At 43.3% G+C, this 18028-nt stretch overlaps 1 protein-coding gene and 1 pseudogene across 2 annotated transcripts; both read left to right on the top strand.

Annotated features, from left to right (window-relative positions):
• Nucleotides 1-2008: 2008 nt before the first annotated feature.
• LOC308238201 (disintegrin and metalloproteinase domain-containing protein 1-like) lies at nt 2009-4505 on the top strand (annotated as a pseudogene). The gene has a single exon. The product of its transcript is annotated as a disintegrin and metalloproteinase domain-containing protein 1-like (transcript).
• A 9950-nt stretch (nt 4506-14455) lies between these two features.
• Nucleotides 14456-16945, top strand: LOC308238199 (disintegrin and metalloproteinase domain-containing protein 1a-like; the record flags this gene model as incomplete). The annotated part of the gene is made up of 2 exons (XM_080649868.1): nt 14456-16682; nt 16791-16945. 2 exons carry the CDS (start codon nt 14456-14458, stop codon nt 16943-16945), a joined length of 2382 nt encoding a protein of 793 aa, XP_080505994.1.
• Between the last annotated feature and the right edge of the window lie 1083 nt (nt 16946-18028).

Here is an 18028-nt window from a genome sequence, read left to right as displayed (position 1 = left end):
TATGGACAATTTATCCACCAGAGTTGGAGGACAATTTAGATACAGGTGACTCATGTGGTGTCTCCATGTCAAAGTACTCTTGGTTGCTTTTATTTTTCTCAGTGAAATATGAGGCATGAAGACATTAGGGAAGTGAACTGACCAGCAAAATGTAGGAAGAGGGAGGTACATTTTGAGGTCACGAATGTGCCATTTCTCCACATAGTTTTTCTAGAGAAATTTTCATTCAGGGCAGGTCTGATGCAAGCACCAACAAATAACATACAACAGATGAGACATGATAGCACTTTTACCTGGGAGTCATTTATTCCTTCAATAAGTAATTCTAGTTAATTTATTCTTTTATTAACAACATGTTCTTACTGATTTTTTGAGAGAGGAAAAAGGAGAGAGATAGAAACATCTGAGAAGGAAACATCAACATGAGGATCCAGCATGACATTCAGCCATGTGCCCTGATCCACAATCTAACCAGTGACCTCATGCTCAATCTCTGAGCCATGTTGGCTTGGGTAGTTTTTCTACTCTTGAACCTGGGTGAATAAGGATGAAAACAGAACTGGGCACTGGATACATGTAGGTAATTTTCTTTCTTGCTTTCTATCTTTCTTTTTTTAATTTTCATCCGAGGATATTTTTCCATTGATTTTTTTTTTTTTTTAGGAGAGAGGAAGAGAGATGGAAAGACAGAATTATCGATGTAAGAGAAACATATCGATTGGTTGCCTCCTACACAAGCTCAGACCAGAGCCTGAGCCAGGGAGGATCCTGTAACTGAGGTAGGTACCCCACTAGAATCAAACCTGGGACCCTTCGGTCTGCAGGCTGACCCTCTATTCACTGAGCCAAACCCGCTAGGCCAGTGGTCGGCAAACTGTGGCTCGTGAGCCGCAGTTTGCCGCTCTGTTGACTAATGAGTTTGCCGACCACTGCTGTAAGGCATTACCCTTACCCAGAAGTTTTGACTTCAGGTTAAAGACATTAGTACATTATTAAAATGTTTTTTAAGTGTTTTTACCTAAGGCAGTGGTTGGCAAACTCATTAGTCAACAGAGCAGCAAACCACGGCTCGTGAGCCGCATGTGGCTCCCGAGCCGCAGTTTGCCGACCACTGGCTAGGCTATTGTAGAACATTTTCTAACACAAGGGAGACTTTTGGGATACCTAACTTCAATTGGCTTAATTTTAGGGTACCAACATGACCAAGCCATCCACAGAAGGGTGTGGGCCTGGATTTACCAGCCAACGGTGCCCACGAAAATCATACATAAAATAAGGCTGCTCTGTTGCCATCTCCCATACACATTTTTTGGCAGTGTTATAAACAGAACTTGAGAGACTGAATTTTGATGAGATTAAAAAATTGAAGTATTGTCCCTTGCCCCATGGTCACCAGCCCATTTAGGTCTATTCTGGGGCACAGGAAAGCCAGTCCCTTGCCTATCTAACAGACTGGCCTGAGAGATGAGCGTATTACTATAAGGCATCATTGAGGGATCAAGAACAGCTTAAGTTTGATGCCCATGTGTTACAGAGCAAGAGTTTTAGAAGAGGGGAAATGGGCAGTGGAGTGTGCCCACCAATGATCTCCAAGCCTCCTGGTCTGGAACATTAGGAGTTGGCTGAGCAACGGACACAGTAGTTGGGGGGTGTTCCGTGTGGCACAGTTGGAGAAGGCACCGAGGTTTTGTTTCCTCTCTCAGGGTACAATCTTGCACTTTACAGTTTGCAGTCCTTCTTTTTTATTACATCACCACAATATCAAAGGACTGTAGCCAAGGATCACTGAAGCTAATGATATGGAACTAAGCCACAGAAAGGACACTATCTGAAGGATAACAGAGAGGTCAGAGAGACTAGAAAGGACACAGCCAGAGGTAGGCAGTACCCACCCTTAATGCAGCCAGCAGACACCTGAAGCTAATCCCAGACTCTAAGGGTCTGCATGTCAAGAAGTGCTTCTGCTCATGGACACAAGTCCTGCATCAGCCACTAATTCACTGGGGCCATGTCAGTGGCTACCGTTGTGAGGGACTCTGCCTCCTCCTTGCCTTCCCTACAGAAGAATCATGACGTTATATATGAGACTAGCAGAGTGCTTCACAATTGGGCTCCACAGATGAAGGGATTGGCACTGGTACTGCTGCCAGGATCTTCACGGGTCAGGTTGGGGATGGTGTTGGTGTTGGTACTGAGTTTCTTGCCAAGCTTGTGCTGTGACCTGGGATCAGTATATTCCTCATCCTATGAAATAGTCATCCCCAAGGCTCTGACCGTTGAGGGAAGGCAAGACCCAGTGGAAGAGGCATCTTATGTGATATGTATGCAGGGCCAGAAACAGCTGATTCACCTGAAAGTGAAGACAGACTATTTTATCAAGAACTTTCCAGTCTTCAGCTACCACAATGGCATCCTGGGACAAGAAATGCCTTTCATCTCACATGACTGTCACTATGAAGGCTACATAGAAGGAGTCCCGGGTTCTTTTGTTTCCGTCAACACCTGTTCAGGCCTCAGGGGCATCCTGATTAAGGAGGGAAAATCCTATGGCATCGAGCCCATGGACTCTTCAGAACGGTTTGAACATGTGTTGTACACCATGGCCCATCACGCACCAGTCTCCTGCAGTGTCACTTCCCAAGACAGCCCAGTGGTGTCCGCCAGCCGACAACAAGGGAGCAGGAAGCCTGGCGGTCCACAGGAGCTGTCCTACTTGTGGTCACTCACCAAGTACGTGGAGATGTTTGTTGTGGTCAACAACCAGCGGTTCCAAATGTGGGGCAGTAACGTCAATGAGACGGTCCAGAGAGTGATGGACATCATTGCCCTGGCCAACAGCTTCACTAGGGGAATAAACACAGAGGTGGTGCTGGCTGGAATGGAGATTTGGACCGAGGGGGACCTCGTAGAGGTCCCAGTGGACCTGCAAGTTACACTTGGGAATTTCAACAGCTGGAGACAAGAGAAGCTCCTCCCTCGTGTGAAGCATGATGTTGCCCACATGATTGTCGGACAGCATCCTGAGCAGGGTATGGGACAGGCATTTCTCAATGGTGCCTGTTCAAGTGGTTTTGCAGCAGCTGTTGAATCCTTCCATCATGAAGATGTCCTCCTGTTTGCAGCGCTCATGGTCCATGAGCTTGGGCACAACTTGGGTATTCGGCACGACCACTCAGCCTGCATTTGTAAAGACAAACACCTCTGCCTCATGCGTGACAATATCACCAAAGAAAGTGGCTTCAGCAACTGTAGCTCTGACGACTTCTACCAGTTCCTCCAGGAACACAGAGGGGCCTGCCTATTTAACAACCCTCAGCGGCACAAAGGCCGCTTGCGTAGGGATTCCTACTGTGGAAATGGTGTAGTGGAGGGTGAGGAGCAGTGTGACTGTGGTTCTGCCTGTTACACTGACCCGTGCTGTGACCAAACATGTAGCCTGAAGGGGAGTGCAGAATGCAGTGATGGACTCTGCTGTTTTGGTTGCCGATTGAGAAATAAGGGATTCGTGTGCCGTTCTGCTTTGGGAGAGTGTGACCTCCCAGAGTATTGTGATGGTATCTCTGCAGAGTGCCCCACAGACACCTATAAGCAAGATGGGACGTCCTGCGGTAGACTGCACCACTGTGTTGGGGGTCAATGCAGAAATCTTGATAATCAATGCATGGCTATGTATGGGGACACTGCACAGTCTGCCCCAGAAAACTGTTACATTTCAATAAACAGCAAAGGGGACCGGTTTGGAAACTGTGGCCGTCCCACCTCAGCAATGTCAAGATATGTTAAGTGTTTTGATGATAATATATTTTGTGGGAAAATTATATGTACAAATATTAGACGCGTCCCAGCCATCAAACCCCATCACACACTGATCCAGATTCCTTATGAAGAGGACTTCTGCTGGAGCTTGGATGTCTATAACATTACTGATATCCCTGATGAGGGAGATGTGCACTCTGGCACTGCTTGTGCCCCAAACAAAGTCTGCATGGATTACTCCTGCACCGATCATGCTGTGCTCAACTATGACTGCAAACCAGCAGAAATGTGCAACGGGAGAGGAGTTTGTAACAATTTAAGGCACTGCCACTGTGAGGCTGGCTATGCACCCCCCGACTGCAGAACCTCAGGAAATGGGGGTAGTATGGACAGTGGTTCCCCTGGCAAAACAGAGGATGAAGATCTAAGTGAGGATGAAAGGAAAAGTCATAGTGTTGATCATGGTAATTTTGGCAAAGGAGAGAATAGAAATGAAAGGAAAACCAGGGATCAGATTGAGTACATACTCCCTCTTGTTATTTTCATGGTAATTTTTTCGGTTTCCATTTGCTGTTGCTGTTGTTGTTTTTTTGCAATGCTTTTTGGTATACTTTTTGGTGCTGGTGTTGGGGCTGGAAAGAATTGTGTTCTATGGTCACACAAGGTTCCAGAAGAAAGTGGAGAAGCAGTTACAGAACAAGACGAAGAAGGCAGTAAGACAGGAAAAACCCAAAGCAGAAAATGAGTAGTGATAGGAAGAAGTCTTTTATAGCAAACACTTCATACACTTGGTGGAAGGAGGCTCAGTAGGGCAAATGTGAAGTGGGCATTGACAGCAGCAGTGGCTCTGATCAGGACTCTAAAGACTGTAGAAATGTACTAATGTGGGAGGAGGGATGATTTTCTTCTGTCTTTTGCTAATTAATTACATATGTATATGTGAAATCATTTTAAGACTTTTACTACTTTTTCCCATTTTCACCTTTCATGAAACCATTTAAATGAACTTTTCTCATGGACCATTCCTATCAATGTCTTGTCTTAATTGGGACTTTTTTGAGTTACCAGTTTTTCAGAGAATGTCACCTTCTAATCATCTTTGTTTGACATATATATTTGTTTCAGGTTTTTCATCCCAATCACAACTACACATTATATCAGGAAGGTTGTTTATTTGGTTTGTTGTTCTTATTTAACTGGTGAAATATATTCATTAAATAAAAAGATTTTCAACTGAAAATAAGTCTGGTCCATGTGGCTTAGTGCTTGAGTGTCAATCCATGAATCACGAGTTCACGGTTGGATTCTAGGTCGGGGCATATGCTAGAGTTGGGGCTTGATCCCCAGTGGGGGGCATACAGGGGGCAGTCAACCAATGGTTCTCTCTCTTTTTTTTTTCTCTCCCTTTGCCTTCCTCTCTGAATCAATAAAAAATATTTTAAAAAAAGTAAATAACAGTGTTCAGATAAGGCACATAAACTAGGTCTCCTTTTTGTGGCCTATGAACTAGGTCTCCTTTAGATTTGGGACTCTCTGGAAGGGCTCTATCTCACCCAGAATGGTGTGATCACCTTGTTTCTAAGTACATGGGAGAGAGTAAGCAACCTAGGCAAGAGGCAAGCTTGTCCAGTGCTAAGTCTAGTTGGAAGCATTCATTTTTCCTTTTATTCTGGTTTTTTAGTTTATGTATTATATTTATTTCTCATTTCCATTCTTTTATTTTTTTGTTAGTTCTCATCTGAAGTCATTTTTTTCACCGATTTTTAGAGAGTGGAAGGAATGGGGAGAGACAGAGTGAGAAACATCGATGTGAGAGAAACACATCTATTATGGGGAGACCAGGGTCGGGGATTGGGCCTACAACCGAGGTACATCCCTTTGAATGGAATCCAACCTGCCATCCTTCAGTCTGTGGGCTGATGTGCTATCCACTGAGCCAAACTGGCTACGGCTATTTCTTATTTCCATTATTAAGTTAATATATCATTGACTGATAATTTAAAGGAACAGAGCATTGGAGGATAATTAATTGTCTGTAAGGAGAGCACAAAGCATGTAAAATAATAACATTATCAATTCTGTGCAAGACACTATTCTAAATATTTTACGTTATCTTAATTTAACCCTCCCATTCACCCTATTATACCATCTTCTTCCACATGAGGAAACAAAGACAGAGTTTTGCTCTAGAGCTGGTAAAAGGTGGAACCTGCATCCCATCCCAGCTATGACTGAATGTACCTTTTCCACTGCCTCATGAGCCTTTTCCTTCAGTAAAAAAAAAAAAAAAAAAAAAAAGTGACCAGGAAGACAACTGACATGTTCTTACTTGCCCAGAACATGGCTTTTCCCTCACTGACTCTAATGAAACAAAAGCCTTACAAATGGATGCTGCTCTCTATTATGAACCTACCACACTGTGTCATTATCAGTCATTGTTAGTGAAAGTGTCCTTTCCCCATTCCATTCTGACATCATGGAGGGGCAGGTTTGTATCTTGTTCAGCTTTGAGGGCTCCGTCTCTAGTGCTCAGTAAATGTTGACCAAAGGAAGGGTTTAACCAGAGCCAACCTTAGGATAGGATGCACTTCTGCTAAAGGTTTACCTTATGAGGTTGCAAACATTTTTATTTAAAAAATTACTTTTTTTATTGTTGTTAATCCTTACCCAAGGATATTTTTTCCAGTGATATTTAGAGAGAGTGGATGGAAGGAGGACAGGAAGAGAGAGAGAGAGAGAGAGAGAGAGAGAGAGAGAGAGAGAGAGAGAGAAAGAGAGAGAGAGACAGACATTGGTTGCATCCCTGCATTCCTATATGCACCTGGATCAGGGCCAGAGGTACCTGCCCTCTGGGCTCAGTCCTTAGGCTGATGCTCTAACCACTGATCCAAAGTGGTTAGAGCAAAATTTACATTATTTAAACTTGTTATGTTTACAAGCTTAATTTCAGAATAGAATTTTGGTATTCCACTGGGCAAAAAATTGACATGTTTTCTCAAAAGCAAGAGCAGACTTTGGTCAAGAATGTTTGCAAAATGCTGACTCTTTAAAGAATTTCTAAGAAAGATTCAATATCACTTTTGTTATTTAATAAAATTATGGAAGTCTTGCATAAGGTTGTGCTAGAACGAAATAAATTATGATATGAAGTTCTTGAATCAATTTGTAAATGACAAAGTCATGGTGGCTCCTTTACCAGTTAGAAAACATATTTAAAATTATTTAAGAAGAGAACATCAGAGGTTGAATCTTGACAGACCAAGTGATTACAACCTCATGCCTCTTTCATTGCTATCATCCAACCGGGCTCTCTAATGTTCGTTATCTAGAGTAGACAATTTAAACTTGCTGTTGCATTAATGTCCTGTGACAATTGGGTGGTCTTATCCATTTCAACCACTGTCTCCTATGACTTTTGAAAATAAGCATTTCCTCAGATCAGTCCACCTAACAGGAGAACCTCTGTGCTCATTTCATACCATGGCCACTTCAGACTCTGGGCTCTTCATCATAGTCTTGTTTCCACTGAATGATCTTGCTCTTCCATATGCCTATTTAGTTCAGCTCTCACAGCTCCAGTGAAGCTCTTAAAATTGATCCAGCACAGCATCCTCCACTCTACTGAATGAAACATGGGTTCTCTTTGAGGATACTCATGAAGAAAACCTACGGGGAAACTCTGTCTGAAACAGACCATCAAACGGCTGTTTTCTACAGAACAGGGATATGTAAGCATTGCTGCGTTGAGTGAGATTTCTAAATGGTACTGTGAGAGTGAGAAATGTGTTTGTTTATTCATGGAACATGTTCTCAGAATACCAAATTCTGGAGGTACTCATGCATTAGTGGGGAAATGGAAAGAAATCTTGTAGGAGATAAAAGGAATAAACTCTGAAACCACAACATTTCTCCTACTAATGCATTTTTAGTCACCTAATAATCAAGAGTTGGGTAGTAGTGCAGACAATTTCATAGGACTGAAAAAAAGACAGAGTATCAGTGCCAGGGAACAGTAGGAAAGGCTCTCCCGGTGCCCTCCACTGACCACTTATCCACTCAAAGCCATCCTTCATAGTTCTGTGGATAAATTAGGTCATTGTAGAACTAAAGAAAATCACATAAATATGCCAAACAAAGCAAAGGTTACCAATGAATCCTTTCCTTTTAAAAATTAGAATGATCAGCCGAAACCAGTTTGGCTCAGTGGATAGAGCGTCGGCCTGTGGACTGAAGGGTCCCAGGTTCGATTCTGGTCAAGGGCACGTACCTTGGTTGCGGGCACATCCCCAGTAGGAGGTGTGCAGGAGGCAGCTGATCAATGTTTCTCTCTCATTGATGTTTCTAACTCTCTATCCCTCTCCCTTCCTCTCTGTAAAAATCAATAAAATATATTTTTTAAAAAATTAGAATGATCAGGCCAGCATGGCTCAGTGGTTGAGCACTGACCTATGAACAAGGAGGTATAGTTCCATTCCGGGTCAGGGCACATGCCTAGGTTATGGGCTCAATCCCCAGTGTGGGGCATGCAAGAGGCAGCCAATCAATAATTTTCTCTCATTATTGATGTTTATGTCTCTCTCTCCCTCTCCCTCCCTCTCCTAAATAAATAAAAATATATTTAAAAAATAAAAAATAATTGGAAAGGATCCCAACTTTCAGGTAACTGATGTGTCTTGATTTAACAAAAGCTCACAGATAGGAATCTCTTTACAGGTAAACTAAAACAGTTGAAACAAATTAATATCAGTACATCAAATCCTTCAACTATTGAGAGTCTACACTAAAATATTCATATTTTATATAAAAAGGCACCTAAAATAAGAACCTATGGTTTATTCATAAATTTTTTTCAGAACAGACACAATTTTTATTGCTTTCTCTTGTCATGTTAGATGTTTTTATAAGCACAGTATATATATATATATATATATATATACACACACACACACACACACACACACTGAGTCGCGACCCACAGGTTGAGAACCGCTGCTGTAGAGCCTAAGCAACGAAAATAATTTTATTGTTGGGGGTCACCACAACATGGGGGTCACCACAACCGCTGCTGTAGAGCCTAAGCAACGAAAATAATTTTATTGTTGGGGGTCACCACAACATGAGGAACTGTATTAAAGGGTCGCGGCATTAGAAAGGTTGAGAACCACTGTCCTAGGGCAATTGAAACTAAAGAGAAAATAAACAAATGGGACTACATCAAAATAAAAAGCTTCTGCACAGCAAAAGAAACCATCAACAAAACAACAAGAAAGGCCACTGCATGGGAGAACATATTTGCCAATGTTATCTCCGATAAGAGTTTAATCTCCAACATTTACAAGGAACTTATACAACTTAACAAAAGAAAGATAAACAATCCAATCAAACAATGGGCAAAGGACCTAAATAGACACTTTTTGAAAGAGGACATTCAGAAAGCCAAGAGACATATGAAAATATGCTCAAAGGCACTAATCATCCAAAAGATGCAAATCAAAAGAACAATGAGGTACCATCTCACACCTGTCAGAACAGTTATCATCAACAAATCAACAAATGTCAAGTGCTGGCGAGGATGCGGAGAAAAAGGAACCCTTCTTCACTTCTGGTGGGAATGCAGACTGGTGCAGCCACTTTGGAAAACAGTATGGCATTTCCTCAAAAAATTAAAAATGGAACTGCCATTTGACCCAGGAATACCACTTCTAGGAATATATCCCAAGAAAACAGAAATACCAATCAGAAAGGATATATGCACCCCTATGTTCATAGCAGCGCAATTTACACTAGCTAAGATTTGGAAACAGCCTAAATGCCCATCAGAAGATGAATGGATTAGAAAACTGTGGTACATCTACACACTTGAATACTATGCTGCTGTAAAAAAAAAAAAAAAAAAAAATTCTTACCATTTGCAACAGCATGGATGGATCTGGAGAGCATTATCCTAAGTGAAATAAGCCAGTCAGTGAAAGATAAATATCACATGATCTCACTCATTTATGGATAATAAAGAAAATTACAAACTGTTGAACAAAAGTAGACAGAGGTAAAGAAGCATCGAATAGACTGTCAAACTACAGCGGGAAGGTAGGGGAGGGTTAAGGGGGTAAAAGATCAACCAAAGGACTTGTATGCATATATATAAGCACAACCAACAGACCCAAGACACTGGGAGCGGGGGACGAGGGCAAGTGCTGTGGGGTAGGGGAGGCCGGGGGGAGGTCAGTGGGGGAAAAAAAAGAGACATATGTACTACTATTTGTAATACCTTAAACAATAAAATTTTCAAAAAAGAGTGACGGTTTGATAAAGATGAAATATTATAGCATATAATAAGATGGGATCTAATGGATGAACAAATATTTTATATATAAAACACAGAAGGGACAGTTGGAAAAGTGAAGCTCATGAGAAATTGAAAGAGAAGTAGACCCCCACACACAAGTAGGAGGATTGGCCTTAGATTGGAATATGGACAATTTATCCACTTGAGTCAGAGGAAAACTTAGATACAGGCGACTCAAATGGTGTCTCCATGTCAAAGTACATTAGGGAAGTGAACTGACCAGCAAAATGTGGGAAGAGGGAGGTACATTTTGAGGTCAGGAATGTGCCATTCCTCAGAATGGTTGTGGATTTTTCTAGAGACACTTTCATTCTTTCAGGGGAGGCACAACACAAGCACAACAAATAACATACAACAGATGAGCCATGACAGCACTCTTTTTTTTTTTAATTTAATAAATCTTTATTGTTCAGATTATTACAATTGTTTCTCCTTTTTCCCCCAATAGCTCCCCTCCACCCAGTTCCCACCCCACCCTTTGCCCTTACCTCCCCCCCCCCCACTGTCCTCATCCATAGGTGTACGATTTTTGTCCAGTCTCTTCCTGCACCCTCCATACCCCTTTCCCCCTGAGAATTATCAGTCCACTCCCTTTCTATGCCCCTGATTCTATTATATTCACCAGATTATTCTCTTCCTCAGGTTTTTAATTCACTTGAATTTTAGGTTCACTTGCTGATAGATATGTATTTGTTGTTCATGATTTTTATCTTTACCTTTTTCTTCTTCTTCCTCTTCTTAAAGAATACCTTTCAGCATTTCATATAATACTGGTTTGGTGGTGATGAACTCCTTTAGCTTTTTCTTATCTGTGAAGCTCTTTATCAATTCTGAATGATAGCTTTGCTGGGTAGAGTAATCTTGGTTGTAGGTTCTTGCTATTCATCACTTTGAAAATTTCTTGCCACTCCCGTCTGGCCTGCATAGTTTCTGTTGAGAAATCAGCTGCCGTATGGGTGCTCCCTTGTAGGTAACTAACTGTTTTTCTCTTGCTGCTTTTAATATTCTCTCTTTGTCTTTTGCTCTTGGCATTTTAATTACAATGTGTCTTGGTGTGGTCCTCTTTGGATTCCTTTTGTTTGGGGTTCTGTGCGCTTCCTGGACTTGTAAGTCTATTTCTTTCACCAGGTGGGGGAAGTTTTCTGTCATTATTTCTTCCAATAGGTTTTCAGTATCTTGCTCTCTCTCTTCTTCTGGCACCCCCATAATTCTGATGTTGGTACGCTTGAAGTTGTCCCAGAGGCTTCTTATACTATCTTCAACTTTTTAAATTCTTTTTTCTTTTTTTTGCTTTTCCGGTTGAGTGTTTTTTGCTTCTTTGTATTTCAAATCTTTGACTTGATCCTTGCGTTCCTCTAGTCTGCTGTTGGGTCTCTGTATAATATTTTTTATTTCAGTCAGTGTATGTTTAATTTCTAGTTGGTCCTTTTTCATATTTTCAAGGGTCTCATTATATTTATCGGCCTTTTCTAGGATATTCTTGAAGAGCCTTATAACCATGGTTTTGAATACTATATCCAGTCGTTTGTTTTCCTCCATTTCTTTCGTTTGTGATCTGTTTCTTCATCTCCCCATTTTTCACTGCTTCCCTGAGTTGTGTGCTAGGTTTCTTATATGGCCCAGTGGATCGGCCTCCCCAGTTAACCTGAGGTGGACACTCTTGGTGCACCGCTTTGTGGACTGTGTGTACAGCCTTGTTGTAGCTAAGTCTTGATTGTTGTTGGTATCACTGGGAGGAATTGACTTGCAGGCCAGTTGGCTGTGAGGATCAGCTGTGTCTACACTGGGAGATTTTCGGTGCTGGAGACAGCCTTATAGGATTAGCCTTGCCAGATTGCAAAAGCCTCTGTGCTCAGCTTGGAAGGGGTGAAGTCTCAGGGAGGGGCAGACAGTCTTGGCTTCCCATCAACCCTGCCCTTGCACGCGAGTCTCCAGACCTCTGCCTTCCGCAGTTCCCGAGTTTCCGCCTTACAGTCCAGATTCCCACCCACAAGAGCGTGGGTCCCCAGGGGCTCATCCGGAACTGCAGTTCAGGGCAGTTGGAACTGGGTTTCAGTGCCGTCAGGAGCTTCTGACTCCCTTCCGCTAGGGATAGCCTATGGTAACCTCCACAGTCAGTCTTTGTGCACACTTGCGCCTCCAGACCCCTGCCGCCGCGGCTCCCCTGAGTCTCCGAGTCTCTGTGTGCCTTTCTCTCTACCTGACAGTCCAAACTCCTCCTGTATGAGCCTGGGTCCACAGGGTTTTGCCCGGAACTGAGGTTCAGTGCAGTCGGAACTGGGGTTCAGTGCAGTCGGGGGCTTCTTTCCCCTCCCACCAGAGAAAGCCAGCCAGGCACTCCGCCGCCCTTCCTCTCTGCGTGCGTGTCTCCGTATCTCAGCTCTTTGCCGCTCCTTCTCCGTGAGCTTTTCTCTTTCCTTCTAGTAGAATTGCCACTCAGCCAGCTTTCCTGTGGTTCTGGATGGTGTCCGTTCTATCTTTTAGTTGTAGTTTTGAAATTGTTGTGCAGGGCAGCAGTTTAGGTCAGGGGTGGGCAAACCTTTTGACAGAGGGCCACAATGGGTTCTTAAACTGGACCGGAGGGCCAGAACAAAAGCATGGATGGAGTGTTTGTGTGAACTAATATAAATTCAAAGTAAAGGAGCGGAGGGGAGAGCAAGAGAACCGGTAGAACAGCAGGATCCGGCCTGCGGGCCGTAGTTTGCCCACGGCTGGTTTAGGTGCTTACCTATGCCGCCATCTTGGTTTCTCCCCTTAACTATTAAGTCTTAACTGTCTATGACACAACTGAGATCAGATCTCGACTTCTGCAGCTGATCCTGGGTTTTGCGTGCAGTGAATTTCCCTCACCTATATGGTGATCTTTCCCCCACCTTTTCGGTGTATTTTTTCCCCCACCTTTTCGGTGTATTCTTCCTTTCTTCGCTCTAGGCGAAAATATCATCCCCTCCAGAGGTCCCAGGTCGAAGGCGCCAGTTTGTAGTGAACCCCTTTCACGTTCCACGTGGTTCAGGGTTCAGGTTCAGGGTTTGGGCTCTGGAGGAGGCCACACGCAAATGGAAAAGACTGGAAAATATTAACTTGGAAATATTGGGGGCCAGGCGGGAGCCCAACTCCCATGACAGCACTCTTACCTAGGAATCATTTATTCCTTCAATAAGTAACTCTAGTTCCTCTACTCTTTTTTAAAAATGTTTTTACTGATTTTTGAGAGAGATGAAAGAAGAGGGAGATAAAAACAACTATGAGAGAGAAACATCAACATTGATGGGTTGCTTCCAGCATGATCCCTGCTAAAGACCAAGCCAAAAACCTAGGTATGTGCCCTGATATAGATTCCAACCAGTGGCCTCCTGTTACACACATCACCGCTCAACCACTGAGCCACAGTGGCCGGATAGTTCATCTATTCTTGAACCTGGGCATATAAGGATGAAAACAGAAGTGGGCACTGGATACATATAGGTCATTTTCTAACACAGGGAAGACTTTTGGGCTACCTATTTTTCAACTGATATAATTTTAGGGTACCAAAATATCCAAGCCATCCAGAGAAGGCAGTGGACCTGGAGTTACCAGCCATTGTTCCCAGAAAATCACATATATGTGAAAACTGCTCTGTTGGCATCTCCAGACACATTTATTGGCAGTGTTATAAATAAAACTCGAGAAACTGAATTTTGATCATTATAAAAAATTGGAGTCTTGACCCTTGCCCCATAATCACCAGCCCTTTTGGATATATTCTGGGCACAAGGCAGCCACCCCCTTGCCTGATTAAATGGTCTGGCTTGAGAGCTGTGAATATCACTATAAAGCCTCATTGAGGAATCAATAAATCCTGAGTACGATGCCCATGTATTACACAGCAAGAGTTTTAGAAGAGAGGAAATGGGCAATGGAGTGTACCCACCAATGATCTCTAAATCCTCTGGTCTGGAACATTAAGAGTTGGCTGAGCAACGGACACAGGAGTTGAGGGTGTTCCGTGTGGCACAGCTGAGAATGGCGGGGAGGTTTTATTTCCTTCTCAAAGTACAATCTTGCATTTTAGAGTTTGCAGTCCTTTGTGATTATATCACCATATATCAAAAGGACTTAGCCAAGGATCACAGAAGTTAAAGCTTTGGAACGAAGCCACAGAGGACACTATCTGAAGCATAATACAGCGGTCAGAGAGAATAGAAAGGACACAGCCAGAGGTAGGCAGTTGCTCTCAGAAGGAGGCAGCACCCACCCTTTATACTGCCATCAAACACCCAGAACTAATCTCAGTACTTAAGGGTCTGCATATCAAAGGGCACAAGTGCTCATGGACACAGGCTCTGCATCAATCACTGATTCACTGAGGCCATGTCAGTGGCCATCTTTGTGAGAGACTCAGCCTCCTCCTGGCCTTCTCTACAGAAGAACCAAGTGGTTATGAATGAGACTAGCAGAGTGCTTCAAACCTGGGCTGTCCAGATGAAGGCCTTGGCGCTGGTACTGGTGCTAGGATCTTTATGGGTCAGGTTGGGGATGGTGCTGGCATTGGTACTGAGTTTCCTGCCAAGCTTGTGCTGTGACCTGGGATCAGTTTATTCCTCATCCTATGAAATAGTCATCCCCAAGGCTCTGACAGTTGAGGGAAGGCAAGACCCAGTGGAAGAGGCATCTTATGTGATATCTATGCAAGGCCAGAAACAGCTGATTCACATGAAAGTGAAGACAGACTATTTTATCAAGAGCTTTCCAGTCTTCAGCTACCACAATGGCATCCTGGGACAAGAAGTACCTTTCATCTCTCATGACTGTCACTATGAAGGCTACATAGAAGGAGTCCCAGGTTCTTTTGTTTCTGTCAACACCTGTTCAGGCCTCAGGGGCATCCTGATTAAGGAGGGAAAATCCTATGGCATTGAGCCCATGGACTCTTCAGAACGGTTTGAACATGTGTTGTACACCATGGCCCATCACGCACCAGTCTCCTGCAGTGTCACTTCCCAAGACAGCCCAGTGGTGTCCGCCAGCCGACAACAAGGGAGCAGGAAGCCTGGCGGTCCACAGGAGCTGTCCTACTTGTGGTCACTCACCAAGTACGTGGAGATGTTTGTTGTGGTCAACAACCAGCGGTTCCAAATGTGGGGCAGTAACGTCAATGAGACGGTCCAGAGAGTGATGGACATCATTGCCCTGGCCAACAGCTTCACTAGGGGAATAAACACAGAGGTGGTGCTGGCTGGAATGGAGATTTGGACCGAGGGGGACCTCGTAGAGGTCCCAGTGGACCTGCAAGTTACACTTGGGAATTTCAACAGCTGGAGACAAGAGAAGCTCCTCCCTCGTGTGAAGCATGATGTTGCCCACATGATTGTCGGACAGCATCCTGAGCAGGGTATGGGACAGGCATTTCTCAATGGTGCCTGTTCAAGTGGTTTTGCAGCAGCTGTTGAATCCTTCCATCATGAAGATGTCCTCCTGTTTGCAGCGCTCATGGTCCATGAGCTTGGGCACAACTTGGGTATTCGGCACGACCACTCAGCCTGCATTTGTAAAGACAAACACCTCTGCCTCATGCGTGACAATATCACCAAAGAAAGTGGCTTCAGCAACTGTAGCTCTGACGACTTCTACCAGTTCCTCCAGGAACACAGAGGGGCCTGCCTATTTAACAACCCTCAGCGGCACAAAGGCCGCTTGCGTAGGGATTCCTACTGTGGAAATGGTGTGGTGGAGGGTGAGGAGCAGTGTGACTGTGGTTCTGCCTGTTACACTGACCCGTGCTGTGACCAAACATGTAGCCTGAAGGGGAGTGCAGAATGCAGTGATGGACTCTGCTGTTTTGGCTGCCGATTGAGAAATAAGGGATTCGTATGCCGTTCTGCTTCGGGAGAGTGTGACCTCCCAGAGTATTGTGATGGTATCTCTGCAGAGTGCCCCACAGACACCTATAAGCAAGATGGGACGTCCTGTGGTAGACTGCACCACTGTGTTGGGGGTCAATGCAGAAACCCTGATAATCAATGCATGGCTATGTATGGGGACACTGCACGGTCTGCCCCAGAAAACTGTTACATTTCATTAAACAGCAAAGGGGACCGGTTTGGAAACTGTGGCCGTCCCACCTCAGCAATGTCAAGATATGTTAAGTGTTTCGATGAAAATATATTTTGTGGGAAAATTATATGTACAAATATTAGACGGGTTCCAGCCATCAAACCCCATCACACACTGATCCAGATTCCTTATGAAGAGGACTTCTGCTGGAGCTTGGATGTCTATAACATTACTGATATCCCCGATGAGGGAGATGTGCACTCTGGCACTGCTTGTGCCCCAAACAAAGTCTGCATGGATTACTCCTGCACCGATCATGCTGTGCTCAAGTATGACTGCAAACCAGCAGAAATGTGCAATGGGAGAGGAGTTTGTAACAATTTAAGGCACTGCCACTGTGAGGCTGGCTATGCACCGCCCAACTGCAGAACCCCAGGAAATGGGGGTAGTGTGGACAGTGGTTCTCCTGGCAAAACAGAGGATGAAAGTCCAAGTGAGGAAGAAAGAAATAATCATAGTCTTGATCATGATAATTTTGGCAGAGGTGATGAATGCAAAACCAGGAGCCAATTATTATTCATAATCCCCCTGATTCTTTTACTAATACTATTTTTTCCTTTCTTTTGCTTCTTTCTTGGTCTTTTTTTTTTAGCACTATTTTTTGGTCTAATTATTAGTGTCAGTGTTAGGGCTGGCACGGATTTCGCACAGCACTTACAAGAGGCCCCAGAAGAAAACGGTGAGCATTTGCACAAGAAGAGGAAGAAGGCATTAAGAGAGGAAAATGCAAAGGCAGAAAATGAGTAGTAATAGGAAGAAGTCTTCTATAGCAAGTACTTCATACACTTGATGGAAGGAGGCTAGGGAGAGCAAATGTGAAGTGGGCATTGACAGCGGAAATGGCTTTATCAGGACTCTAAATATTGTAGAAATGTACTAATGTGGGAGGCGGACTTTCTCCTGTCTTTAAGTAAATAATTATTTATGCATGTGAAATCACTTATAAAATATCTTAGTATTTTTTTCATTTTTACATTTCATGAAATCATTTAAATAAACTATTCTCATGGATCATTCCTAAAAATGTCTTAGTAGAGCCAGTTTTTGAGTTACCCGTTTTTCAGAGAATGCTACCTTTTACCCTTTGTTTGACATATATATCTGTGCCAGGTTTTTTCACCCCAATCACAACTACACATTATATTAGGAAGGTTGTTTATTTGATTTGTAGTTCTAATTGAACTGGAGAAGTATACTCATGAAGTAAAAATATTTTTAAAATATATTTTTATTGATTTCAGAGAGGAAGGAAGAGAGAGAGATAGAAACATCAATGATGAGAGTGAATCATTAATCAGCTGCCTCCTGCATGCCCCCTACTAGAGATGGAGCCTACAACCTGGGCATGTGTCCTGACCAGGATTCATACCGTGACCTCCTGGTTCATAGGTTGATACTCAACCACTGAGCCACAGGGACTGGGTAAAGATTTTAAATTAAAATGTAAACAACAGTGTTCAGATAAAGCATCATTTTAGGCTTTCTGTGGCCTATAAACTTTAGATTTGGGACTCTCTGGAAGGGCTCTATCTGATCCAGGGTGGTGTGATCACCCTGTGTCTAAGTACATGGGAGAGAGTAAGCAACCTAGGCAAGAGGCAAGCTTGTCCAGTGCTGAGTCTAGTTGGAAGTATTCATTTTCCCCTTTTTCTATTTTACTTATTTATTTCTAATTTCCATTATTAAATTAATATATTATTGACTGAATAGCATTGGAGGATTTTTAATTGTTTGTAAGGATAGTTCAAAGAATGTATAATAATATTTTCAATTCTGTGCAAGACACTCTCCTAACACTTTATGTTCACTGTCTTAATTTAACCCTTCCAT

The sequence above is a fragment of the Plecotus auritus genome (genome assembly GCF_963455305.1).
Source record: "Plecotus auritus genome assembly, chromosome: 13".
NCBI lineage: Eukaryota > Metazoa > Chordata > Mammalia > Chiroptera > Vespertilionidae > Plecotus > Plecotus auritus.
Note: the sequence above shows the minus strand (reverse complement) of the source record. Positions and strands in the feature narration are given on the sequence as shown.